General features: G+C 33.4%; 1 protein-coding gene across 3 annotated transcripts in view; it reads left to right on the forward strand.

The window, feature by feature from the left end:
* The window catches only part of CACNA2D1 (calcium voltage-gated channel auxiliary subunit alpha2delta 1), a 483,532-nt gene that overhangs the window by 100,415 nt on the left and 361,303 nt on the right, over window positions 1-21,814 (forward strand). For all 3 annotated transcript variants that reach the window (XM_081286479.1, XM_081286480.1, XM_081286478.1), the window contains exon 3: window positions 9,851-9,967. In XM_081286479.1, the coding sequence (XP_081142605.1) occupies window positions 9,851-9,967 (117 nt within the window). The remainder of the gene's footprint in view (window positions 1-9,850; window positions 9,968-21,814) is intronic.

Genomic DNA, 21,814 nt, shown 5'->3' on the forward strand with positions numbered 1-21,814 from the left:
TTTAAATTTTATCTGAATTTCTAAAACTTTAGTATAAAATATGCAAATATATTTTTAAAATATGTAGATTATTATTATTTTTGAAATTTGATTTTTAAAGATGGAACTGTTCTGCAATGGCACCACCACAGAACTCTGATTCATTGTTAAGATTTCCTAAGTTAAAGTTATGTCAAAATCAATACTTTATATTGTAATATGCTACTCAAAGATATAAATGCAGAATGTGTCTAAATATTGAGCATTCATTAGTATTCTCAAATAAGTATTTATTTATTTTTATTTTTATTTTTTAGAGAGAGAGAGAGAAAAGAGAGAGAGCATAGAGAGAGAGAATTTTTTAATATTTATTTTTCAGTTTTCAGTGGACACAACATCTTTTTTTTTTTTTTGAATTTTTATGTGGTGCCGAGGATCGAACCCAGCGCCCCACGCATGCCAGGCGAGCACGTTACCACTTGAGCCACATCCCCAGTATTTAGATAAATAGTTTAAGTTAGTATTTAGATAAATAGTTTGAGTTATGATAGTTTCTAACTAACCCTGATGCTTTTTCTTTGAAATAGTGGGCACATTATCTTATGTAAATAGAGTATTCATTTTGTAGGTGATAGTTAAATATACTGGTATATTTACAAAAAAAGACACTCAAATGCAGAACATAATTAATTTGTGATTTTGATTAGGGAATCAGCACAGCAACAAGCAAGATGAGGAATCTTCCAGTCCCAGGAAAGTTACTAAGTAGCTACATGGTATTAGAATTTCCTTTACCTGCTCTTCACATGAGATCAACAGCAACACTGCCTTCCTCACAGAAATGTTTTAAGGGTATAAGGAAACAAAAGATAAAATGGGGAAGCATTAATAGATGCTTTGGAAAAGTTGCATGCTTTTTACTTCTGATAAACAAATATTGCTATTTATGATATTTTCATTTTTCATGCTTTTTCAGAATTGCCTTGCTTTCCTCAACAATGAAATGTTGTAACTCCATCACCATAATTATATAGGCAATTTGTGATCATCTCACCCTTTTGATCTCTTTCTGTCTCTTTGAAGTAAAAAGAAATCTATTTTGATTGCAAAAAATGTACTTTCAGTAAAGAATATGTATTTTTTTCACTTCCCTCCCTAAAAGAGAGATTTGAGAAGCTTTTTTTTTTTTATAAACAGTGGTAAATTCTGTTCATTTTCAAAGACACAGAATGAACTTTAAGGGCAATTGTCATCTTACTGGCTACTTTCAACATTTTATTAACATATATTAAAAATTTTTATTTTTACCTTACCATTCTGTTCTATTATCAAACATTAATTTATATTTTCTTAAATTGTGCTAGTAGTTGAAAATGGAATTCATATTTATTAGTATTGCAAATATATATCTAGCACAGTGGTTCCAAGCCAGTGATTTTTGCTCCTTGGAAGATGTTGGGCAGTGCTGGGAAGCATTTATGACAGTTATAATGTGGGGAAGAGGGCTTGCTATGTGGGTCTACTTACAAAGGACAGTGGTGCTATTAGATGTCCTGCAGTGCACAGAGCATTCTCCCACAACAAAGTCTTATCTGGTAAAAAGTGTCAATGGTACTGAGGTTGAACAACTGTTTTAGAAGGATTGAAGGGTTTGAAGTAAGAATAAGCGTGTTATTATGTATCAGCATCAATAGTCCTGTGTTAATAAGGTATGATAGTGAAGGGCAAATTAAACAAGATTGCTTTTTTAAATTCTTTTATTGGCAAGAAAATGAATTTAGGTCATTTAGGGTTAGAGTCATTAAACAGGCAGCTTACTCAGTCTATAGTTAGTTATATTTTAATTTAATTTTGATAGAATATAGTGTGATCTCTTCCACTTTTCATTGCATATAGATTTTATGGTTAAAATACATACTCAATTCACAATTTGTATATGGGTTTACATATGGACAGGGAAAGAGAGTGGGTTAATAAATTTTCTCTGGAATTAAAAAAGCAAATAGCCTTTACTATATATTATATATGTGTGTGTATATATATACTATATATATATATATAATATATATATATAGTATATATATATATATATAAAATAAGTATATATATTTATATATATATTTTTTTTCTTTTCTTGAATCTTAGTGTTATTAAAATGAACTTACAGGGGCTGGGGATATAGCTCAGTTGGTAAAGTGCCTGCCTTGCATACACAAAACCATGGGTTTGATCCCCAGCACCGCAAAACAACAACAACAAAAACAACAAAACAACTTACAGTTTACTTTATATGTGAAATTTCACCATCCTCCAAACTGAGAAATTCTTGCTATGAATAATTTTTGTAGTTAGTCTTTGTTGCAGTTTAATTTTTCTATTCCAGGAACAACCTGCTTTTCTGGTTCAATGTAATCATCTGTTGTTTTGCATTAACAAGCACTTTTACAATAGTCATTTATCCTTTTCCTTCATATAACTTTAATATATTGCTTATGAGTGTCACCATTATTAGTAGGAACTTGGGCAACTGGCAACTGGCAAGAGGTTCACCAGCTTTGACTTCATTCTTCCTGAATCTTTTCTAAAGATAATGTCCCATTTGAAGTGTGATGACCCCATCCCAACTATGAAGCTGTAGCATATCAAGTAGATAAAAGGGAATGGCTAGGAGAATGACAGTGTGAAGTCATCATTGGAAAAGTATGCACTATAAATATGATGACATGATGAAGTTATATATGTACTCTTGGGTGCATATAATTGTGTGTGTGTGCATTTTATATTTTATAGTTTGTATTTTGAATTCTTCCTGTATACAAACCACTGTGATAGGCTCTAGAAATTCTGGGCTAGGTATTATTAACCTAAAATATTTTAAGTTGACTACAGTTTAATATATAAACCAATATCCTAACTTCCATAACTCTCCATAATCATGCTCCAATTTGTTTTTCAGTTTTCATTTTCCAGTAATTCCTTGTATCATGCATGCTATGATCTCTTTCATCCCTTGTTTAAGCACACATTTCCTCCAAAGTGTGACTATAATACCATCTTTTGACTTTCATAGCCTATATGATTTGTACCTTTTCTGAATTATGAGATTATAACTTTCTGTATATTGGAACAATAATATCCTTTTTTGTATGTATATATTCCATTATTTAATTTTTGTTTAAGTATTGTATTTGTATTCCATTATATAAGTGCATAGCACATTACTTATCCTTGCTATTATTTTTAGGTTCATTTTGAGTATAAATTATAAGGAAGTTGTGATAAGTCAGTATTCACATTCCCAGTGAAACCTGACATAGTACCCAGTATCGATATCTATTCACTAATTTATACAATCAATATTTATTATGCCACGTACTGTACATGTACCAAGAACAGAACAAAATCTTTTCCTCTTGAAATTTGATTCTGATTAAGAGCAATAAAAATATATAATAAATACAACACTTACATAACTTAGATTAGATTATATTTGAAAATGCTTAAGAATAGCAAAATTGAAAATTTCAAGTCATAAAAATCCCATAGGTTGAAACAGGTTCTAATTTATGTAAAAGAAGTGAATCAGATATACCCTTTTAAAACTGATATTAACGAAAGGCCATGGTTTTTGTAAAAGGAATATGTATAGCTTCATAAATTTAAAAAAATCTATGTTGCTTAAATGTATTTCATCAGTTGATATTTACCTTAGTTCTTTACCCAGTGGAGATTATCCCAACAGACAATATACCAAAGAGTACTAAAGAGTAAGATGTTTTAAAAGCTTGACTTTTGTTTTTGGGATTGCATCATTTTCTCTTTTAATCAGAGGGGAAGATGGGAAAGGTTGATGAGATCAGGGATTACTTCGAGTATGTTGTGTGATTTTTAAACTCAGCTAATTTTTATAAAAGGAAAGAGGTTTTTTTTAATTGTTTGTTGTTTGTAAAATATATTCTACCATCAATTCAAATATGCAGTCACTGGCTATTCTACTCAGATGAGGGAATATTCACCTATTTCAACATCTCCCTAGGTTGTCCATCTTTGACTATGATGAGACTCGAGATAAATAATATTGAAACTTTTTATTCTGTTTTGACCGATTGTAAAATTTCTTCAGTCAAGGGAAGTGTGATCCTTGATAGTAATCAAGAAAGAACATTATATTATTCTTTTGTGTTAATATACCTTTTAGAAATAAGATATTCTCAGTTTACAGGGAACAAGTAGTTCAAAGAGTATTTAATAAAAACAAAAACAAAAGCCCTAACATGATCTACAAGCCATCTCACATTGTAAAATTCAATTCAAATTAATGAAACTTATTTCATGGGTGTTTAAAGCAGTCAAGGAGACAATGTACCTCTTTCCCTGCTTGAGTTAGTATTAAAGATTCTTACATTTAGTCCTATTAGCCAGTCAAGATTGTGAAGTAAGAATGGTGAGGGTAGGGTGAGGTCATGTAATACTTTCTCTTTATCCCACTCTGATTATTGTGAGGTGAAACCGTATTTACTTATCTGGTTCATCTATAATTTTATACAACATATGCATGTCCATTTAAGTATTTTTAGGTTTCCTGTCTAGACTTTCTTCTTAGAACTTCACACAATAATGAAGGTCATAATGTGTGTCCGTGAACTAATTTCATTACTGCCTAAAGCCTAAAGGAAAATGAACATATCTCACAATAGAGTTCATTTTTCATGTTCATCAGAATCTATGACTAATGAAAAAATTGCACAGTAAGACTACTGTTAGTCACAATTTGGAAACATGGGGTCTTTCTTAAGTTTCTAATTTAAGGCACAGTGAATCACTCAGGAAGTTTATTGTAGAAATACTTCAAAAATGTAGCAAATTTAAGTCAAGAACTCAAGAGTATTTTCATCATAGTTTGGTTAGTGGAAGGATGTCCAGAGCAAGGCAGCCCCAGAGGCGGATTTTTATTGTGGACTCTGAGCAGGGAGCTCCTGGCTATGACTAATTCATTGTGTTAGAATTCTATTGCTACTGTGACAAATTACCATAAATTTCTTGGCTTAAACAAGCAGATCCATTATTTTACAATTTTTACATGTCTTTCCCTTGGTTTATTACTCTTCCATCTTCAAAGCCAGCAATGTTAGGGAGATTTCTTCTCTTTCCTCCATGTCTGGTTTCCTTCCTTAGTCACACCTTCCTCTTCCACTTTTAAGGATCTTTCGGATTCATCTGATTAGCAAACTTAATCCATCAGCAAACTGAGTTCTCTTTTGTGGTATAACAACATATTCACTCGGGTTCTGAGGATTAGGATCTCTGGGAGGCTATTGTTCTGCTGACCACAGCCAATATATCTGTTGCTTAATATATCTGAATACTCTTTTCCTCCAGATAATCTTTTCATTGCTGTTAATGCCCTGGATTTACACTATTCTGTACAACTGCTGTCCTATGGTGAGAAATCTGTTTGGCTCAGTGTGATATTATTGTTTACACAGATCTTTTTTCCTTAGCTTCGCATAAGCTATTGACTTAGTAGTCAGCATCTCCTAGGTCTGTTATAAATTCTGACAATTAGTTAGGGACCAACGGGCAAAGCTACACATCAGAATATCATGAAGTATGTGTAAGGAAGTTCTTGGCCACCCTGAGAGGAAGCTTCCCAAAGTAAGATGGCTGGGCATGAAAGAAATCCTGATTGCCTGTCCAGGACAGGTTCCATGAAAGGGAAAGAAACACACACATATTGATTTAGGGTTGTCAAAGTTTATATGCCTAAGTTACAATATGTAGAAACTAGAGTGTATCTCTTTAGGGAACTTCACTTGCTTATAAGTTGCCATTATCTCTCACAAAAAGGTGAGAGGGGTGATTAATCTTACCACTTGATGGTTGATCTTTTCCAGTCCAAAATAACCTTTTATGGTAATTTAATAAATTCCAAGTTCCAAACACTTTGCAATTCTCTAATGTTCTTGACTTTGCTCCTTGAGGTCTAGATGTGAGGGGAAGTAAGCTCTGTGATATTTGCTTTCTTTTGTTCTCTTGACATAGATACTGAAAACTCGTGGCACCAAAGACTTGGCCCCTCTCCTCCAGCTACATAGAGTCCCTTTGTTCTAGGTGGTTCACCATCATCCTTTAGCTGGACCTTTTCTTCCCATCAACCTCTGCATTGGAGTTCCCTTGATCCTGCACTGAGACTATCTTTACGAAGGTGTTCACTCTTAACTCTCAGGGATTTTCTCACTTATGTTAAGGGGTTTTCCTCTGAAATTACATCTGATGAGTCAATGGAGGTCCAAAGTGTAGAGTGGCTTTTCAGACTCACTTCTCCTAATTCATACCAGGTTATCTTTCATCTTCTGCTGCTCTGGGCAGTGGTTTTGCTCTCTTAGGGACTCAAACTCCCCCCGTCTGATATTCCAAAACCATAACTAACCTAATTTGTTGGTTAGCTGATTCTTTTAATTTTTTAATTTTTAAATTATTTTTAGCATTCTGAAAGGGAATAATAGAATAAAACACCTAGAAATGGATGCCTAAAATTAGTTGCTAATAATAATCTAGGGGGCGATCTAAAACTTGGAGACATATTTAGGTTTTCAGTTAGTATCTTTGGGAAAGTTTTATAGTTTGTATAACGATTCTTTATAAATTTTGTTAAGCAATTATATCAATGACTGGTGTCACTTTGTAGTTAGTACATTTGAGGTTATTTTTAAGTGTATTATTTTGAAGATTATCTGGGAACTATGGACTTAATTTAGAGGAAAGTGATTTGAAAGAAGTTACCTGTGAAAAAGGCAAGAACTATAATGTGTTCTGTTTACAGTGAAACTTAGTCTTTGAATGTAGCAGTGGAAGATCATTAAAGTCAGTTAAGATTCTGAGAGAATGTACAGGTGACAAGCATTCTTTTTTTGTGAAGACTGTGTATAGAATAATAATAGGACTCACATTGGAGAAAAACTAAAGCACATTAGTATATCACTCAGTAGGGAAAATATCCCATCCTGAATTTTGTCTTTATGCCACATTCTTTTTAGTAGAAAGGCCAATATCATGTAGCATGTGAGAAGCTGACATGATTTGAATGGTGTGCTGTCTGGTGCTAAAAACTCGTATTATTTCTAACATGCTATTTTTCCTTCACGAAATAATTGGGTAAAAATACAAAGCAGGTAATCACACAAAAAACGATACTTTAGACTGTGCTTTTTAATATTAATATTCTAATATATTAAATATTGAGGAATTGTGGCTTATTTCAGTGATGAAAATAAAAGTATATTTATGTTATGAAATGTATCATCATTAAAAATCTATGTGAAAATTTCTACTTTGAAAATTGTTTACTAAGTATTTATCTGAAAACTTTTCGAGAGACTTCATAACTGTTCATACAACAACAAAGAATATTGTGTTTTTTAAAGCCAAAAAGTGAGAGCTAGTTCTTTTGGTGAGGTGGGTCCATAGTTTTAACTCATTTTTCTTATCAAAGAAAACATTCCAATTGCAGTTTTATATATGAAAGAATATAGCCAGATATTTATTCTTGGGTTCTAGACTTTCTTGACTTCATCTGTTTAGGACTTATTTGTGAGACAGAGTTTATATTTCTCTCTTTTTGTTAGTCAGTTCTCTATCATTATAGTGAAATAGTTGTGATGATTAACTTATAAAGAGAAAAGGTTTATATTTTAACTTACGGATTTGGAGGTTCCAGCTCATGATCAATTGGCCCCATAGCTTGGGCCTATGGTCAGGCAGTACATCAAGATGGTAGTGTGTGGTAGAGCAAAACTGCTAAACTAATTACCAGGAAGCAAAAGAAAAAAAGAGGCAGGGCATCATGGTCCCATAATACCCTTTTAGGGCACATTTCCAATGACCTGAGTACCTTCCACTAGGCTCCATTTCCCAAAGCTTTCACCACCCTGGGGACCTAGCTTTTAGCATATTTGGGGACATTCAAAACCACACCTCAGTATTTGTTAATTATTTTAAAATTATAATGGAAATATAATTTGAGGGAACATTTTGTATATATTCTAGATGATATGTATATACTTGAGATAAATTGATTTACACTCCATTCATTTTTAAACCACTTAGTAATGTGTTGGGCACCTGTAGTGACTTAATAACTGACATTATCTGTAGTCTATAACGTGAAGTATGTATTGTACATCTGAAATAATCTTTACCAGCTATGAAGCACATTGTTCTCTCTGTACCACAGGAAGGAGGTTAGACCGTGTAGAGAAATGAACAAGGTATTAATGGTACAAAGCACAGTACATTTCCCATCAATTAGTTCTATTGGTTTTACTGCAAAGAACTAAATATCCTGAATCAAATTCAAGTGATGTTGAGGTTTATCTACTTGTAACCCAAATCATTTAATCAATTCAAGAATTCTCATTCCTGAATCTCATCTGAGGCTGAAAAAAGAGCTTCTCCTTGGAGGGATTTCTTCATGGGTAAGCTTGGTATGGAGAAGAGGACCCCCACATCCACCTGGTGAAAGCATAAGCAATCCATTGATATGCACTGGAAACCAAATATATGATCTTTATGTCACTAAGTTGATGTGCCTTGGATAATTCAAATGAATAAGGCCAGCGTTCAAATGACTATGGGGAAAATCTCAGAGTTTAAATTAATCAATCAATTTTAGGAGTAAAATGTGATTGAGATCTTTTTAAATGCCAATTAACTATAACTCCCTTAAAAAAGTTTTAAGTCCATGGAAAACTAATGTACTATGTGATGGATGAATGTTAGTATAGGCATTTGTGTATGCCTGAAGCCAGTGTTCACCAGCAGCGTCATGTTCCGCTGGGACAGGGCTGTAGAACCTGTTGGTAGTAAAGCAGATTTGCCGGAGCTGAGCCAGAAAAAAGCAGGGTTGAACTGGCTTTGGTGTGTGCCTGGATTCACTTCTCATAAGACAGTAAAAACCTGCCAGGTCCTGGCTTTCAAAGATGGTTTAGTCATGCATGTGCACCCCATCTGTTCCATGCATAAGGGATTTCCTTCTCAGCTCAACACTCCAGCCACAAACACTGCCACTGCTCCCTGCCTCCTTCCCAGCTTTAATTCCTCCTCTCCTGCTGGGAGTGTACAGGCTGTGTAAACCAGGCACAGCTTATGCCACTCTAGGGAAATCCTAGAGATGAACCAGAAATAAAGTTGAGTTTTTCTCTGTCACTTAGCTTAATTTTGGTATAGTTTGATTCAGTGATTTCAAAAAACACATGAAAACATTTAATTTGATAAAAATTGAAGATATTATTACAGTTCTAACCAAACATTTACTGTAGATTTTAATAACCTTCAACTTGTCTACATGTAAATTGTCCCTGAAATTCCTTGTGTTACCTGGCTGAATCTCCATAAGGTTTAGCAGCATGGTTTAGCTCCATTACAGGGAGGGACCTTCTCTATGATATAACCCTTTTTCCTACCTTTGTTTACCACACAGTCCTTCCAGTTTGACCTGCATGCTGCATCTCTCCCTCTATTTTCTACCATGACCACCCTTTTTTGTAAAAGGTGATTGACAGTTAATACCAGGTTGTGATGCTGGGGTGGGCAGGTACAGCTTCAAACCTCAAAATTGCAAATGCAAACTATTTTGGTACAAGCTGTTTTACAACCTATGACATAAACTACTATTTTAGCAAGCTGGTAGTCTGATAGCAAATTTATATTTATGTTTTCCTCTTTTACTGAAACTTCAAAATCATCCAAATGAAGAAAGAGAAGGGTAGATCTTTTTAATCATTTGTTTATAGTTTTAAATACCTTCTAATGGGAATTTATGAGCTCAAGAGGCAATTATTATTCTTATTAACTTCCTTTTCCTTTCACTCAGATTTATGAGAAATACCAGGATTTGTATACTGTGGAACCAAATAATGCACGCCAGCTGGTGGAAATTGCAGCCAGGGATATTGAGAAACTTCTAAGCAACAGATCTAAAGCCCTGGTGGTGAGTTTAATTTGGATCTGCTCCTTCTGTTATTTACTATCGCTTACCTATTATTTATTTTTCATGCTTTATTCGGAGGTTTTGTTTGGTGTGCTTTCTTTACTTTAGTAATTGTGCTCATGTGATGCATTCATAAAACAGTGAAAGATCATGATTTCTTTGGGAACCTAGAATAATCAGGTAACTCTTATCTAAATAGTGGTTTATTTTTATAATAGTACTATGTTTTTAATAACATCTGAAAAGTATATTCAATTCATATGTATGTATATTTATGCATATGTAAGTCATTATGCATAATAATGAACACATTTAAATCTTATTATAGGACATAAAACCAAGGATATTATTAGCACCCTTAAATTCTAGTACTCTCCCATTGCATCATCCTCCTTCCTGGTCACATGTGGCCTATATACTAGATAATTGACTGATCATTTCTTTGTTTTATAAAAATAGCTGTACCTCACATAACTTCTTTGCTAAACAAGATATATTTTATTTGCTTACTTTTGAGCTTTGTAGACATTGTATCATTTTGTAAGCAGTCTTTGGCAACTTTTCTTTACCAACATTATGTTTGTATGATTTATCTGTATTCTTGCATTTAGCTTTAATTCATTTTATGGTAATCATATCTTATCCACGAGGGGTCTTAGAATAGAACCCCAGTGGATGTCTGAAACCAAGGATAGTACTGAACCCTTCATAGTCGTCTATCAGTATGCATGGAGGATGCAGAACCTGTGGATGTGGAGGTCTGACTGTACTGTTTTTTTTTCCTATATAAACCTATTTATGACAATATTTGGAAGAGAAAGAAATTAACAATAAATAATAATAAATAGAACAATGATAACAATATATTGTAATAAAGGTTATGTGACTATCCTTTCTCTCTGCACAAATATCCTATTATTCTGTATTTACACTCCTTCTTGTGATGTCAGATGATGTAATATCAAGGGGATAAAATGAAGTAGACGTTGTTGATGTAGCACTAGGCTACCTCATAAAGGTCATTTGAACAAAAGCTTTGCAGTACTTTGACAGTTGACTTGATACCTGACTTGGCACCATAGTAAGTGACAGGGAGATAATATATATAGTGTGGATATGCTCGGCAAAGGAGTAATTTGTGACGTGAGCAGAATGGGGCAATATTTTATCATGCTACTCAGACTGGCATGCAATTTAAAATTTATGAATCACTTATTACTAGAATTTTTCCATTTAATATTTTCAGACTATGCTTAAGCATGTGTAATTGAAGCTATGGAAAACAAAACCATGTCTAAGAGATATGTCTAACAAAACCATGTCTATCATATTTACAGGTATATATTATTTTATGAGGATGTAGCTCAATTTATGTATTTATATATTATTTGGGTTGCTTCTAGATAGATGCTATTATGACTAGTGCTGCTGAATTTTTTTGAACAGTGTCTTGGTACACATGTGCAAGAATACAGGACAGTGGAATTATTATAGGGAATTCACAAAGTCAGCTTTAAAAAGTGTGATAATTGTTTTCAAAAATAGTTGTTTCAATTTAGATTTCTACTAGAAATACATGAGTTCCCAGTAGTCCATATTCTGGACAAATGTAAAAGTGTCAGACTTATTAATTGTAGGCAAACATATAAAATGGTACCTCTGTTAATTGCTAATAAGGAAATCATCCTGTGATGTGATCATCTTTCTCTTCATCTTCAGTGAACTATCTTTTCATATCTTTTGCATATTTTTATTCTTATAATTGATTTGTAGATTATGAGTTATTAGTGTTAACTCATTTTAGTTACATACAAGGCAAATATGTTTTCCTAATTTTGGCTATTTCACTGTCTTTATCATGTATTTTAATAAGTTCTTATTTTTAATGCAGTCAAAACCAACTTTTCTTTAGTTATTAGTATTTTTGGGATATTATATCTAAAAATATAATTTTAATCCTTTCCTACCCTTATTAAATTATTAATTATTAATTATTGATTACACAATTAAAAATATTTTATTCTCAATGGTTCTAAGTTTTATCTTTCATATTTAAGTATTTGATCCACTTTCAACTTTTTCTTTTTTTAAGTTTTTTTTTGGATGTAGATGGACACAATACCTTTGTTTCTTTATTTATATGTGGTGCTGAGGATTAAACCCAGTGACTCACACATGCTAGGCAAGTGCTCTACCACTGAGCTGTGACCCCAGCCCCTCTTGCCTATTCTTGAATTTTTACATTTTATCTTTATTATAGATTGAGCCTGAAAATCTGGGAAAATCTCTATTGGGGTTTTGATTGGGATCATACTGACTCAGACCAAATTGGGAAGAATTTTTATCTTTATTACATTTTGTCTTTCTATTTATAAGCAGGATATTCTTTCCATTAAGCAATTTTTTAGGTCATTCAACAAAGTTTTATTTTTTTTTTCATAAAAGTTTCACATATGTTTTGTTAGCTACAATGCTGGAGTTATTCTTTAGACCTCAGCACTGTGACAGATCCTTCTTCCAAGACTACCCTTTATTTCCTGTTTGCTTTTCACTCACAGTTCAGAGTTTTAGCTTGTTACATTTTATACATATGTTGGCCCTCAAAAATTTCCTTGCTGTTTTAGGCAATTATGATTATTTTATAATGATTGTTAAAGTGTCCAGGGTTTTGTAATGTAGCAGCACTCTCTGTTGGAATATTTGGCATGTTGTATTGCAAAAATTTGAAACATTGTATTTAAAAAATACATAATTGAGTAAGATAAAATTTCATAACTAGACAATTAAAAGCATTATTATCTTCAATTTTAGGAATGTGAATATTATTTTACAACTCTTAGAGATATGTATGTTTGCAATAAAAATTACTTAATAAAAATAAGGTGCTTTATATTTTGGTGATCCTGGTGATAGCTGAAAATATTTCTATGAATATTATTTTTATCAGCTTAAATTATTTTTTCTCTAGACACAAGAAGCAGTTAATCTGGACATCATAATCTCTTGGAAAAGGTTGTAAATAGCAGGTATTTTGTCACAGTTGGATTATAATGGGAACCTTTTGTGACTTCTTCTTGTCATTTGTAGTTGAAGCTCAAGACATATGCATTATTTGAAATCTGTGGGGGATCAGTGACTATCCTAAATTCATTATGGCAGAATAAAGAAGGTATAAAGGTTAAGTAATGTAGAATTTGTTAAGTTTTATGTTTGGGAGAAAGAGTCATGTTTGTTTTCAAACTGAATTCTTTATTTAACTTCTTTGATTCCACAAAAATAGAAAACACATTATTTAGTAGGGAAACATTTTGAGGCCAATTGTAAAACAGGTGCTACATTATTTTGCAAATGAATGCAAGATGGCATTATTAATTTAGTTTTATTTTTGCTGTAGGCTTACATTCAGGAAGACACCTGGATTCAAGGAGCTTTAATTTATCTTGATGTTGTACCTGTGGTAATTTTATATATTAAATATAGTGAAAAATCATGAATATACAAATCCGAGCCAGATACTAGAATTTTAATATTAATTTGATTTTACTGTGTTTATTACTAAGAAACATTATCTAATTACTTTTCACACTAATATTATAGTCTAGATAACTATTATCAGCCTCATTTTTTGATGAGTAAATAGGGCCTTTGAGGATTCCTGAAACATGCCCAGGGAAATGTGTCTAATAAGTAATGTATGACAGCAAACTTTAATGAGCATGCCGATCACCTGTGGCTCTTGTTAAAATGCAGATTTTTATTCAACAGACTGAACCAGAGATACATTTCTAAAAAGCTCCCAGGTGATGCTGATGTGCCTGCTACAAAAGACGATCTTTTGAGCAATAAGAATACAGATGTTTCTGACTCCAAGATCTGCATTATTACTTATTATACAAATATGTCTTTTGGCCTGAGCAAGTATATGATCATAACAAGGAAGAAATTTTGTCCAAGTATTCTGTAAAATACTGTTCATCCATAGGATTAGGAATCAGCTCTTTCAGTTAATAGAATATTCTCAATGCTATGAAATTTTCATGACTACATCAATTAACCATTTTAAACAATTCTATGAAATAAAATATTTGGTGTAGCAATAATTGTCATTTTTGAGTTTGAATATTTTTAAAGTTTTAATATTCTTTGTGTCAAGGTTATTAACATGATTCTTTCAAAAAATAAATGTAAAATCTGTGGGAAAAAAGCAAATTGAATGGTTTATTATGTTACATGTTTTCAAAGAAATTACTTAACAGTTTATAGTTGAAAATTGAGGGTTCATTTTAAAAAAAGGAAGTGAACATCTTCTGTGTTTTTCTTTTCCTTTTTTTAAGTGCGATTTTTGCTTTTCAATATTTGTAGTAAATGTTATTGTGCAACTGAGCATACAGATTTTTACATAGTTGAACACTAAAATTTTAATTCTTTTATAACCTGTTGATTAGAAACTCAAATATAACATACTTTATTGCTTTATGTTTTATGTAATTTATGTAAACTATTTCTCCCAATATTTTCTGTTTTCAATTTCAGCATTTATTTAAATTTTTTATTTATGCTCTTAAGATCTTTTGATCTGCTTCATCAACTAACCTTAGGAAGAGTTGAGAGATCAATATAAAAAATTATAGATGCTTTTCTCTTACAACCATCTCTTTGATAGTAAAACAGACTTTTGTACTTATATATATAGTTGTAATTTGGTATTTTTTTGGCGGGGGAGAGGTGAACTCTATAAAACTAAAATATGTTAGGATTCTGATAATCTTTCACATTAGGTCCTTATAGAAGTCCTATGAAGTAGACACATTAAATGTTTACTCATATTTTATAAATTAAGAATTCAGAGGTCAAAGTTTCTTGTCTAACACTATTCTAACACTATATGTATAGCATGAGGTAGTGGTAGAATTCAGCTTTAGGACTTCTGTCTTCAAATGCTTTTAGGTATCTTAATATCTTATTTTAAGATCTATCTGCTAAATGAATTTTTTTTTACATTTGCTGTAGTTAGGTCTCAGAAACTGGCTCCATATGATGATTATCTTGCTAACATTGTTGGATTATTCATAAAGCAATCTGAAACCAAACAATATTTTAGAAGCAAAAGATAAACATTCATTTAACATTGCTATTAGCATTCATTTCAGCCTGTAGTGGGCTGAAATATGTGCAAGTGTTAATGAACATTTCATGGGAGAAACCTTTGTAACCAAAAAACTCAACCTCCCATGGAGCCTCTTGAGAAACCCATGTAAATGAAATCAGTGGTCTCCTTGCTCCCCAACCTGCCCAGCCAAGGGGATCTGCTCAGTAAATGTAGGTCCCTGAACATTTTGCTCCGTGAAAATAGGATCAAGGTTATAATAAACAAAATTTTCTAGTGGTACTTTTTCTATTATGACATATTCTGTCTCCCTCTGGTTGTCCTGGTAAGTTTAATTAAAACTACTCCAATCTATTAAGATGCTTTAAATACTGTAATATGCCCTAACTCTTAATTCAACCTTGATATTCATCTTATGATTAGATAATGAAAAGAGGAAATTGGCAAATGTTTTCAAATGAATATTAAGATTTTATTTATTTGTTTCTAGAAGGACTAGATTATTGTTATTTAAACAAATTGTTTTCCTATGTTTCTTTAGCTCTTAGGCCAGTGGTTCTGTATCTTTCGATGTGTTAGCAGTGCAGAATTTTCTAAAAAATGCAGATTTATACTCTTCATCTCAGGGGATGTTAATGCAGAAATATAGAAAGAAGTCCAAGAAAAATTAAGTCCAAATAATTGAGAAAGGGGTCAAAGGAATAACAGTGAAATTTTTTAGAGACTCCAGGATGAAGTAAAAATTTATTGTATTTGTCTATTAGGACTCATTGGTTTACTTTAAAAAATTTATATATAGTTATAGATGGACAGAATATCTTTATTTTGTTTACTTATTTTTAATATGGTGCTGAGAATTGAACACCGTGCCTCATATATGCGAGGCAAGCACTCTGCCACTGAGCCACAACCCCAGCCCTCACTGGGTTACTTTCGTGAGAATAGATTCAGCAAGGTGGACCAGAATGGAGTAATTACTCTAGTGTTTCAGAGTAATTGGGAGTGAAGTATTGGGAAGAAATTTGTCTGGATTTTCATGAAGTTTGCTAGGATAGCAAAAGAGAAATGTGAATTACTACTGAAGACTGTTGTTTTTTTTTTTTGTTTTTTTTTTTTCTGTTTGTTTTTGAGAATGGAGGACAGATAAGCCAGCCTGTAGTCAGAGGAGAAGCCATCCATGAAATTTGAAAAAAAAAAAAAGGTGGGGGCATTCTCATTGTTGAAACATAATTCCAGAAAAAGAAGAGAGAAGGTTGGGGTTATAGAATTTATCTTTTTGGGGGCTGGGGATATAACTCAGTTGGCAAAGTGCTTGCCTCACATGCACAAGTCCCTGGGTTCAATCCCCAGCACCACAAAAAAAAAAAAAAAAATTATCTTTGAAAAGACGATGGGATCTTTTACTTGGGCCATAGGAGATACTATTAAATAGAAATAAAGACATTGAAGTTTTCAGAGAGAGACAAGTTTAAAGTCATTTTGTATGGCCACATTTTTCTTGATCAAATAGAAGTGATATCATATTGTTACAAATGGAATATGGGAATCTTGGAGACTGATGTTTTGTGTGAAATCAAGTAAAAAGGTGAAAGGAGTCTACTATGGGTAATTAAAATGACCTATGGATAAAATCTAGAACCTTCCTCACATTGAAAAAAGACAGAAGATATAAAATGTCCTGATGTCTTAAAAGTGTTTCAGAGTTGGAATGTAGGAGTTTCAGAGCTGTCTAAAAATTCTGTGTATGTGGGTATATGTAAGTGTGTGCATTTTGATCATTAGTCCAGAATCTGACCTTGAGGTCTAAACTTATCCAAATTGAAGTGATCAAGAGAAAAATTACTCTGAAAAAATAAATGAAATTTTGTGTTATTTATTTCCTCTCAAAAGAAAGTGTGTATACCCTTCTCTTTAATCTTAGTGCAAATGTCTTTGGTAAGATTATTCAAAAAGCTAAGGTATTTCTGTCTGTGACAGAGTGGTAAAGGGACTAGCTGTTGCACTATTTGTTTTGTATAGTTGAGATTATTTTTATTTATTTGGATTAATTACATGCCTGTGCATGCTAAAAGTGAAATGCTGAGGCTAGGGATGCTTGCCTGGTGGCAGAGAAATGAGAAGTGGTTCATTGGGCACAAGTTTACGGGTAGACCTCTGCAGATGTACATCTTATGGAATGGAGCTGGTCTTAGAGTCCAGCAGGGCTTCCTGCTAGGGGCAAAGTCAATGTAGTAGAAAGAAAGTAGATAAATCCTGTCAGGTTAGAACTGAGAGGTTAAGGTGTAAATGATGGCCACAGTGTGGCAGTTCAATTTCTGAAGTACTGCATTGATGGTTCTCTTAGTGTCTGTCTTTGCTAAAATCATTCTTTGTGAGCTGAAAAGTGGGGTCAAAATGGAATCAGGAGAAGCCCAAAGGGTGGACAGAGAAGTTTCTCAGCCAGAAAAAGTAACAAGCTAGAAAGGAGTTCTTAAATGAATTTTATTTATTTTATTATTTTTATTTTTTTTTTAAGAGGTAGGGTCTCACTGTGTTGCCCAGGTTGGCCCTGAACTCCTGATCTCAAGTGATCCTCCTGCCTCTGGGTCTATAGTTGAGTGTCACTGTTCTTGGCTTAAATTAATTTTAAACTAAGCTTAGCCTTTTGATTGTAGCTCAGATGAAATATTTTAATTGGTTAACTGGGACAGTTTTTAGAAACAAATCTATTGTGTACAATGGCAAACAAAAAAGTTATGGAGACTGTAAGACTTAATGCCATGTTCAAATGTGATTTAATAGACAAGCCTACTAATGGGTGATTTAAACAGACTATTAATATATTTTTCTTCATGTAAGAAGAAATCTGTAGGTACATTGCTCAAGAGATTCTCAGAAGACCCATTCTGTTATGTTTGTGTCCATCTCAGTAGACAAGCTTTAGTAGCACAAGAGAATCAGGGGAAGTCCTTTGGGGTAAAGATGTAGTGTTTAGCTGGGCCATTCTGTCTGTACAAAATAGGAGTACTCTTACTTAAAATATACAGCTAACCACATGGTTTCTATATCAAGACTTTCTCCAGATTTACTGTGCGTTTTAGGGAAGAGAGTCTTGAGAAAATTCATTTTTTTATTGGTTGTTCAAAACATTACAGAGCTCATGACATATCATCTTTCATACATTTGATTCAAGTGAGTTATGAATTCCCATTTTTAAAAATGAGAAAATTCATTTTAAAGAAGCAGAGGGGAGAAAAGAAAATTTTTCTTTCTGTTAGCTTTTTTTAGTAGAGGCTCAACCTTTGATACATAATGGTTACATTCATAAACAAATAGATTTTCTCTAACAAGGTTTGGTGCAATATGAATAGTAGTTGCATGAAAAGACTATTGAATTCATCTAAGATGGAGGATTGGCAGAGGAAATTTTGTAAGATCAAGGGTTTTGAAGATTTGGTAATCAATAATTGAAGTATTTGAAAACACAGAACATGTTAGTAGGGCCTAATAATGGTCAAAATGAAGAGTTCGAGAGTAGATACTTTTAAATGGGTAAGTTTTTAAGTTTATAAGGAACACTGGAGAAATAAGAAGTTGTGGTAAAGGAAATTAGGAAATATGAGAAATTAAGTGAGAAGTTAAATTAAGAGTAAATGATCTGAGCCCTATTGTGGCTCAAGTGGTAGCGCGCTTGCCTGGCATGCGTGCGGCCCCGGTTCGATCCTCAGCACCACATACAAAAAAGATGTTGTGTCCGCCAATAACTGAAAAATAAAAAAAATGTTGAAATTCTCTCTGTGGCTGGGGATGTGGCTCAAGCGGTAGCGCGCTCGCCTGGCATGCGTGCGGCCCGAGTTCGATCCTCAGCACCACATACCAACAAAGATGTTGTGTCCGCCGAGAACTAAAAAATAAATATTAAAAATTCTCTCTCTCTCTCTCTCTCTCTCTCTCACTCTCTATCCTCTCTCACTCTCTATCCTCTCTCACTCTCTCTTAAAAAAAAGAGTAAATGATCTGGATGCTTAAATGGAGAAGGTTAGATGTTTCTGGAACTTTAATAGTAAGGAGCATATTAATAATTAGCATTTATTGAATGCTGTGGTTCTGACACTTTTCCTGTGATCTTTTCATATAGTTCTGACACCACTTTTATTCTGCAAAGTAGGTCTAATTCATCACATTTCATAGATGAGAAAGAGAAAGCTCAGGAATTTCAGTAATATGCCCAACTTTACACAGATAGCAAAAAAATTACACCCAGATATGTGTACCTATAGAAATACTTGGTGTTCCATTGTATGCCCTCTTATTAATTGAAACGTTTACAACATTAACTCGTTTAATTTTAAGTGTATCATCTGAAACTGAGAAAGATTAAATGTCTCCAGATCTTTTATACAGTAATATTTGAGCTAGAATTCTTTTATTTGGGTTATCTAAATTTCAGCATATGCACTGTTTCTCGCCTTTATGACATCTCAATGATTTTACCCCCCCAAATTTTAATCTGTCATTTGTCCAGTAAAATCAAAGCCCTCTGTGCATGTGGCTTGTAGTTCTTATACTATGAAAATCATATAATGAGGCCTTGGAAGGGTCTCATTCTTTAAAGTCAGCATCTTCTTCTATTTTGTTTGCCCTGTACCACAAAACACCTATCTAGAGCATTGTCAGCCAACTGAGATACAGACATCATCTGCAGACTGTTTTTCCAGTTAGTGGTTTTGAGTAAAATGCCTTTTGATTTTTGAAATCTAGTTTTTACAGAGTAGATAGAGCTCTCAATAAGAGATTTTTGTTCCTTGGTTTGTTTTTGCTGGTGGTTATAGGGCAATTATTAACTTGTACATTTTCCAAACTCAATATTTTAACAATATGGTACATGAAAAGGGTCTCCATTTGCACTCCAAGTACAATTACTAAAACACCCAGATTGGAGATGTTTTTGAGATATGTGTTAGTTTCCAACAAAGGAGATATGCATATGTTTTCCCTAGTGCTGAGAGGCCAGGCAGTTCTACAAAAACCTGGCTGCTGTTTATAGTCCTATTCAATGTTTGATCCGAAAGGGATGTTTGTAGCACTTTACACTATAATATAGTTTATTACATTATTATTAACAATATACCTTGGCTTTTTTGGGGGGGGGTACTGGGGATTTAATCTAGGCGATTTACTACTGAGCCACATCCCTAGCCCTTTTTATTTATTTATTTTTTATTTTGAGGCAGAGTTTCACTAAGGTTTAGGGCCTCACTACAGGCTGAGGCTGACCTTGAATTTGCCTTCCTCCTGTCTCTACCTCCTGAGCCACTGGAATTAGAGGTGTGTCCTCCTGTTCATAGAGCACCTTGGCTTTTGATAAGTGTATGTTTTACTGTTTATTTAGGTTTTAAAAAGTTGGTTGGGGGTTTGGCTGGATATAAATAGGCTATTTTTTTTTAGCTATTTGAAATAATACATAGTAGTTTAATAGAATTTTCACTGAGAACATCAGATTTTTCTGAAGCAGAATCCAGGCTTAACCGGGGAGGAACCTGTATTTCTTAATACCATTTGTTAATGTATTAAATGGAATTCTCCAGATATACCACCACATTTCCTCTATTAGGTTATGTACTTGAGCAGCATCTTTATGGATTTTGAAATCTAAAGTGATTATAGTGATAGGAACTTGGGGCTAAACAGAAGAGATGGAGGAACACTAAATTGTGTTTAGGACATCTGGAATTATAGCAAGAAGAAAACAGATCCTTATGCTTGTAACAGTGTTGCTACTCTCTATGACACTCAGCATTTTAATTTTTATCACATTTTCTTTTGATTAATATATTATTTAAAGGTTAGCATTGAATTGTTTTAAAACAACACTTTCTGTTGTAAATTGTTCAGTGCTAGCAGTGCTAGAGAGGGCACTCTGCCTCCCTTGTTCCATGAAGTGGTGTCAGCACTAAATGGCTGTTTGAACAAAGGCACTTTGGAAAAAAACAGTGGATGTCAAATATACTGTCAAGACAGAAAGCACAATTAATGGTATAGTGCACCTAATTCTTTAATGGAAGCCTCAGACAAGGAATGGTTTCCACTAAAAGAAATCTCTTTTGAAAATATAGTTCACATAGCCTTGAATTGGCTTTAGGATCAGAAAGTAATGTTTAAAGTAACAACAAGAGCATTGCTGTATTGACAACTTGACACTCATAATATGTGTTCTGATAACACAGCACTTACAAAAATGAAGGAGAAAAGGCGTAGTGGGTTTGTTGATTACATTGAGGAAAATGAGAATTAGATGAATGACTTGTAAAGCCCATGTGGGAAAGTGCTGCATAATTTGTGGGGTCTAGTAAAATCTGTAAATGTGAGGCCCATGTTAACAAGTTATTAAGAATTTCAACATGGCGTTTATGGAAGATGGATGATGGCCAGTGTCTCTTTGTGGGGTTCTTTCTGCCCAGGGGAATTCAAGCCACCCTAAAACTATAATCTCAGGTAATTAGCAAATAACAAAACAAAAATACTCAGAAATATATTTACACAAGATGAAGCCCGTGGTAGGTCTAGTCTACATGGGTTATGGAACTAGAGAAAGGGAAAATGGCTCTCATGGTTTATTTAAGGCATTACATCAAAGGCAGAGATAAGGTTTCAAGGGTGGGATCTTGCTTTGTGATGTCTTGCAGTCAGCAGGTTGATTGATATCTTGGCAGCTCACACTCACCTCAGGTGCCATATGGGCCATGGCAGAGCAGGAAAGA

Source organism: Spermophilus citellus (genome assembly GCF_964194105.1).
Source record: "Spermophilus citellus genome assembly, chromosome: 3".
In the NCBI taxonomy this organism is placed as follows: Eukaryota; Metazoa; Chordata; class Mammalia; order Rodentia; family Sciuridae; genus Spermophilus; species Spermophilus citellus.